At 34.8% G+C, this 6994-nt stretch overlaps 1 protein-coding gene across 1 annotated transcript; it reads left to right on the top strand.

Moving 5' to 3' along the window:
• Positions 1-1130: 1130 nt before the first annotated feature.
• zgc:153372 (uncharacterized protein LOC767695 homolog) lies at positions 1131-6623 on the top strand. Its single transcript, XM_037776548.1, has 10 exons — positions 1131-1290; positions 2681-2814; positions 3248-3398; positions 3480-3616; positions 3703-3772; positions 3855-3936; positions 4576-4707; positions 4792-4934; positions 5858-5980; positions 6243-6623. The coding sequence occupies exons 1-10, from the start codon at positions 1240-1242 to the stop codon at positions 6318-6320; spliced, it is 1101 nt and encodes a 366-aa protein (XP_037632476.1). The 5' UTR covers positions 1131-1239; the 3' UTR covers positions 6321-6623.
• Positions 6624-6994: the final 371 nt, after the last annotated feature.

The raw sequence follows: 6994 nt of genomic DNA, 5'->3' as shown, positions 1-6994 counted from the left end.
CGTCACGTTCACCACTAAAACGTTAGGGCGCTACGTCGAAACTTACGCAAACGTTGGACAAGCGTAAATAAATTAAGTACCCGGATGTTTCAGTTTCCTCTGCACTAGTGCCCTCTGTAGTGTTGGAGGTGCAGCCTGCTGCAGGGTTTCATAAACAAGCATAACAAGCATTCAGCAGTTTTTGTTTTTCTTTCATACTTTATTTCAAAAGTTACTAAAACATATTCTGATTTGTCACTACAAAGAATTCTGCAAATATATTTTACAGTATAAAAATAAAATGAATTATACAACGAATAAAATGTAAGGAAAGGAAAAGATGAATAAAAACAAATAAAAAAGTATCTGTTAAATAATTGGAATAAATTTGAAATATCTAAACAATCTGATGCCAATTTAGAATTATTGAGTTTTAAGTTTTCAATCATAGTCAAATATGTTTTAAAATCAGTATCTTTAAAAGTATAAAATGAGGGTATTGTTTTATTCATAACAATAATAATAATAATAATAATAATAATATTTATTTGTATGGCACCTTTCTAAACATAGTTTCAAAGTGTTTGCACAGATACAATGAAATACAGACAAAATAAAAAAAACAATAAAAGAACAAAAAAGGTGCACCAAGCTGTTGCCTTAAAAAAGCCTTTCCTAAAAATGGGTTTTTAAAAGAGATTTAAAATTGGTAATTGGTAATTTAATCATTTTATGTATATAATATTTTGCTGAGACATTATTCAAATTAATTATGTAAATTTCATCTGCCGAAAAACTGGGATTGTTAAAAGTGAGTAATATCTCAAACTTTCTGTTTTATTCCATTTTATTTTTGTATTACTTTAAATTCCCTGGTTTTATTTGCCTCAGTGCAGTCGTGAAATGTTTTAATCCTGGTTCAAGCATGTAAAGCACTTTGTAACTTTGTTTTGAAAAGTGTTGTATAAATATTATATATAATAAATAAATAAATAAATACTTAAACTTTGCTGCTGAAGTGTTTGCTTTTGATTCCAAAGTAACCTTTATTGTACACATTTGATTTAGCCTAAGTGTTTTTTTTTTGTTTGTTTTGTTTTTGTAGAAGTTTCTATGCTATATGCTTTTATTGTGAAAACTAGAGTTAACCGGAAGAGTGGAGTTCTGTGATCATTAGGGGGCAGGTCTGATCACATGTTATTTATAAGTCACACTCTGCTTTTCACATAGTTTGAGACACTTTTTTACAGTGTTTCTGTAATGATGTCGGACTTAATGGCGACTTGTGACGACGTGCGGGAAAATGTGAAGGTATTATTCAGTTTTATCTTCAGTTCAGAGCTCAGTGTTATACAAAAGCAGTTCTGACATTACATCATAGCAGAAGAAGAAGAAGAAGGACACATTCTCATTTGTTCTTCTTCTTCAAATCTAGTAATTAGGCTATAATGTTGAAAGTTTAGAGAGGTTCAATTTAAAATTGTGCACAATTTCTACCCTTTTAACATAATATTGGTGTCAAGTCCAGGGGAGGTCTAATGTTAAATGCTGTTTCAAAGTCTTCCTTGATGTCCCTAAAAATAGTCCAATTTACAGTCTTAAAAACACTGGAATCCACCTATTTCATATCCACCAAGTGTTTTTAACTATTCATTTTTGACTTGAGCCATGGAGGTGCTTGTAAGCTCTAATTGTGAACACAAAAGTAGGGCTAAAAGTTCATTTTATTGGTTTATTTGATCATTGATCAACGGGAGAAAAAAAATGTAAAAGGTCTAGTTGGATAAGTTGGCTTTTTTAACATCTGTAGTCCATGGTTAGATGTTTTAAAAGTCACCCAGAAATAGAATAAAACAACAAAGCCTATAAAATGTGTATAACTTGATAAATATCATGCACATAGTAATGGACAGGATGATTTGATAGTCAATTTTGTAAATTTATTTAAAGATCCTTTTTTGTTCTGAAAGTCAAGGTTCACTGACATGGGTAAAAAATGATAATTTTGCAATAGTGAACATGAATCAATGACACATTTGTTTCATAGTTGTTTTCATTCTATTGAATTTTGGACAGATATGGAAATATACATTTTAAAGAACATTCATTAAAATGAGTCTTAAAGGTGTTATTATTTATTTTGAAAGCAGTGTTAATTAATTGACTTGTATGATAAATCTCATGATCCTGCTTGGTAAATTTCATACAAATCTAAATTTGTCAAGTCATCCCCCTGTTTGAAAGTTTAAAACATTTTTTTAATTCAATCTCTGAAATATGTAAATAATAAGAAAAGTTTGTTTACTATACATCATTATAACCAGTATTTGGTGATCTGTCCTGTATGTAATTTTAAAATGCTGTCTTTGTTTCTTTTTCTTCATCTCTCTGTTGAATCTGTCTTTTGTCTTTCTTGACGATACGTGAAGTCTAGGATGTCTGACTTTGTACCATATATTTTCTTAATAAAGTAAAACATATATATATATATATATATATATAAATAATATAATATATTATAAATAAATATAGAAATATTAAAAAAAAAATTATATATCAATAAAATGTTGAAGGTATGAAATGATTGTGATGATGTGATTTTTGTCACAGTACTTTTTCTTGTGATCATTTACTTATACCTGTAGAGCAAAATGTTAAATCATGTGTAAATACAGTTGCTGACGATATGTTATGTGTGCAGAAGTACTACGGCAACCGACTGGAGTCCTCCTGTGATCTCCAAACCAGTGCTGCCTCTTGCAGTTTGTCTCCCTGCTCAGTGCCAAGAAGTGTCAGGGATGCACTGAGCCTGGTTCACCCGGAGGTAACCAAAAGGTACGCTGTGTAATCTTGTCTCACCTTTTTTTTAGCATCATATACATCTTCTGAACTTTTTTTTTTGCATATTTCCCACACACAACCTTCTCACATAGTCACCAAGTGGTACCATTGGTATCCTATGAGATGTGTTGAGTGAATTCACTGGCAATTTCACTGGCAAATGACTTATTGAACCTCTCTGTAAAAACCTCTAAAAGCATACACATATTGCTGAAAAATCCTCTGTGGACATCCTCCTTATATTGTCCAGGGTCCTGCAATTCAGACATTACTCAAATATATATTGATTAGCTTTAATTTAGTGATTAAAATGACATCCAGCAGAGGAGCTTCTTTTCTGTTGTCATCCTTTACAGCACATAACTATGTCTATAACACCTGTATGCTTCCCATCATTGCACAGTGATTTATCAATCCTTTTATCCAGGTTCTTCGGCTGTGGCCTTCCCTTCCCAGCGAAGCTCGAGGGCTGCAGGGTCCTGGACCTCGGCAGCGGCTCCGGCAGAGACTGCTATGCCTTCAGTAAACTTGTTGGGCCAAGCGGACATGTGACGGGGATCGACATGACGGAGGAGCTGGTGATGACACATGACATGTTCACAACAACATTTGACACTTGATTTCTATGCTTTCCACTGATTTAACGTGCATTTCTTTAGATCGCAGCGTCTCGTCAGTACGTTGAGCATCATCAGAAGGAGTTCGGCTATGAGAAGCCCAACGTCACTTTTGTCCAGGGGTACATGGAGAAGCTCAGTGAAGCTGGCATACAGAGCGACTCGGTGGATGTTGTGCTGTAGGTTTAAAGCATGGATATGATTCTACATGATCTGTTACAATAAGACAGCTTAAACAAAACTATTTTCCCTCTAATGTATCCAGATCCAACTGTGTGATCTGCTTGTGTCCTGATAAAAGAGCAGTGCTGCAGCAAGCTTACAACGTCCTAAAGGTTAGTCTGAGGAATTTCTACATTAATGTGTCAAAAGAAAGGTGCACAGCTGTTTATGGCGCTCATCACTGATTTTACACAGGAGGGAGGTGAGCTGTACTACAGTGACATGTACGCCAGCAAAGTTGTTCCTGATCACATGAAGGAAGATGCAGTCCTGTGGGGTAAAATAACATTACATTATCGGTAGGGCTGTCAAATTAGTTTCAACGCCACTAATTTATTCAACACATTAACACAACTTGCGATTTTTAGGTTGTAGCAGACTCAGTGTTAAAGCTAGCGCACGAGTCTCCCCTTTAAAGACATGCCCACTTTATGATAATCACATGCAGTTTGGGGCAAGTCATAGTCAAGTCAGCACACTGATACACTGACAGCTGTTGTTGCCTGTTGGGCTTGAGTTTGCCATGTTATGATTTGAGCATATTTTTATTCTAAATGCAGTACCTGTGAGGGTTTCTGGATAATATTTGTCATTGTTTTATGTTGTTAATTGATTTTGAATAATACATATATACATACATTTGCATAAAGCAGCATATTTGCCCACTCCCATGTTGATAAGAGTATTAAATACTTGACAAATCTCCTTTTAAAGTACATTTTGAACAGATAAAAAATGTGCGATTAATTTGTGATTAATCGCTATTAACTATGGACAATCATACGATTAATTACGATTAATTATTTTAATCAATTAACAGCCCTAATTATCATCTAACATTTAATGTGAAAGAGCAGAGTCCCTGCACCACTAACATGCAATATCCTCTGACTGTGACCTTTGCTTCCTGGCCCAGGTGAAGGAATGGGTGGTTCTCTCTTTTGGCAGGATCTCATTTCGTTGGCACACAGCGTAGGTTTCACCACTCCTCATCTTGTTTCCTCCAGCCACATTGCAATCTACAGCAGTGAGCTCAAAGCTAAAGCAGGTAACAAAAAAAGGCAACGTTGACTTTTGATGATGTGCAAAAGTCATTTTCAGTCTACAACTGAGCCGGCTCTTTGTTTTGCAGGTGACGTCAGCTATGCTTCGGGCACTTACCGACTCTTTAAGCTGCCCAAAAGTCCAGTCGTGTCCGAGGCAACAGTGACCTATAAAGGAACGGTGGCAGATTTCCCAGATCAGCTGGACTTTGATTCCTCCCACTGTTTCAAGGTATAATGAAAGTCCCACCAGAGAGGGCCACAATTGAATTGCTCTATTAATGTTTACACAGCGCATTTACTACCCTGTGGTAGGAAAATTATGTTTATATGTGTTATACTTTTTATTTTTTTAAAAAACCTGCATATTCACATAAAAAAGTAATCCGTTATCCATCACCCTTCTTATTATTTATTTATTTATTTTTCCCATCTTCTATGGAAGTATATATGTTATAATATTTACTGAATCATGGAGTCTATGGCATGGTGTGCCTTTTGAAATGGTGGATGGATTTTTGAATACACATTTTCTTTTTTCTTTTTGAACAACTTTTTATTGAGTTTGTCACATGGAAATCGTTGTACACAAGGTACCATAGACAAAGATTCTTGCACATACAAACAGTTTTAAACACAAAATATAGACATATCACCATTGCCGTTTAAAGAAAACTAAACAAGATGTAAACCCATAGACAATATTAAAAAAATAAAATTAAAATAAATAAAAAGTGTGTAGGTCTTTTCAGATTTTCCATATGTAAAATGTATGGTAAGTATGCTCTTGATAGAATATGCGGCATATTGAAAAAAATCTACATAACAACAACATAACAGAGGTCACGAAAGGACACTGGAACTTGATAATGGTGTCACATTTTGATCCAGTTCATATTGTATATGGATGGGATTTTTTTGGGGGGGGATTTTATTTAAATCCTAATTTATCTATTTTGATTTACTCATTTTAGTAGGATATTTTACATTATTGTTGTTATACCTTGTCGGTACATATGTGTGCGTGTATATGTATGTTGGGGTTTGTATGTACTATAGGATATGACTAAAAGACAATAAATACAGTATTAAAAAAAAAGTAATCTGTTATGTTGTTGGAAAGATTATGTCAATGTTTTCTTTTGTGCTCTGCAGAAAGATGTGGCGGTGAAAGTAAATGGAGAGATGGCAGCAATCATCCAGAGATCCCGTTTCTTTCCGGATTTCCAAATCCAGATATCGGATCAACCAGAGTCCGGTACAGAGTCGACACCACAGGTAGCTGATGTTCTGGGTTTACCGTGGCTAAAAATGTGCTTTAATTTTTAAAGGTTAACTACTGACTGCATTCAGAAAGAAAGTAACCCACAAAGTTGACCCACATTTTGAATGATAGAGATTGAACACAGGTTGCCTTACAAGTTTTACAGAGAGAATAACTCTTTGTAGCAACTGCACAGTGAAAGCTTTTGATAGCAGCTGAAGATTTGTTTCAGTCTCATGTGAAAGTGACGGTGAATTTTCTTCATTTGTTCCTCAGTACTGCCACCTCAACCCATTTCTGCTGGCTGACAAACTGGGATCCTCAGTGAAGCAATGCTCCAAAACAAGCAAATGAAGACGCAGCTGAATCCTGAGGAAATAAGAGTTTGATTAATTGTTTTTATACGTCGATAACAGATACTAATCGTCACATACTTCTTGTGATATAGTTAATTTGTTAATATCGTGGTTTAAAGTTGTTTGACACTTTAGAGATAATGCTGTCACTGTAATATAACAAGTAAGTGTCCAGATACTATATAATATATTTTGTAGTAATTGTTTCACCTTTCTATACTTGAACTTCATCGAGTAACGTACAAGAAAAAGGTTCTGTGTACAAAAGAAAATAAATGACAGGTATAATTATTTTTTATGATCATAAGTTTTATTGTTTTTCTTTTCAAACAGGACTGGACAACACATCAGATACATCATATGGCAGTGTAAGAGCGGATAAACAGGACACATGGAATACAAAAAAGGCTACACAATTATATGGCTGAGCATTAGGTCTAGACAACACAGACTCTGACGGGTATAATTATAAGCAAAGACTACTGAGAGTGAACTGCCTGGTGCAGCTAGTGGGTGGTTTATAAAATGTCAAAGGGGACATATGAAAAACTCACCATTTCAGTGCTTGTGCACATACATTTTGGTATCTGGAGTGCCTAACAACCCACAGACTGTGAAACAAGACAATGTCACATGCAGGCGTATTAGAATATATCACCCACGGTTTGAGAA

The sequence above is a fragment of the Sebastes umbrosus genome, chromosome 7 (assembly GCF_015220745.1).
Source record: "Sebastes umbrosus isolate fSebUmb1 chromosome 7, fSebUmb1.pri, whole genome shotgun sequence".
Classification (NCBI taxonomy): Eukaryota; Metazoa; Chordata; class Actinopteri; order Perciformes; family Sebastidae; genus Sebastes; species Sebastes umbrosus.
Note: the sequence above shows the minus strand (reverse complement) of the source record. Positions and strands in the feature narration are given on the sequence as shown.

Bases quoted from the DNA above. Each gene is read 5' to 3' on its own strand.
- zgc:153372 (XM_037776548.1), top strand. From the start codon at position 1,240: ATGATGTCGGACTTAATGGCGACTTGTGACGACGTGCGGGAAAATGTG. The intron at 1,291-2,680 runs GTATTATTCAGT...TTATGTGTGCAG, and splicing joins ACGTGCGGGAAAATGTGAAG to AAGTACTACGGCAACCGACT. The intron at 3,617-3,702 runs GTAGGTTTAAAG...TAATGTATCCAG, and splicing joins GACTCGGTGGATGTTGTGCT to ATCCAACTGTGTGATCTGCT.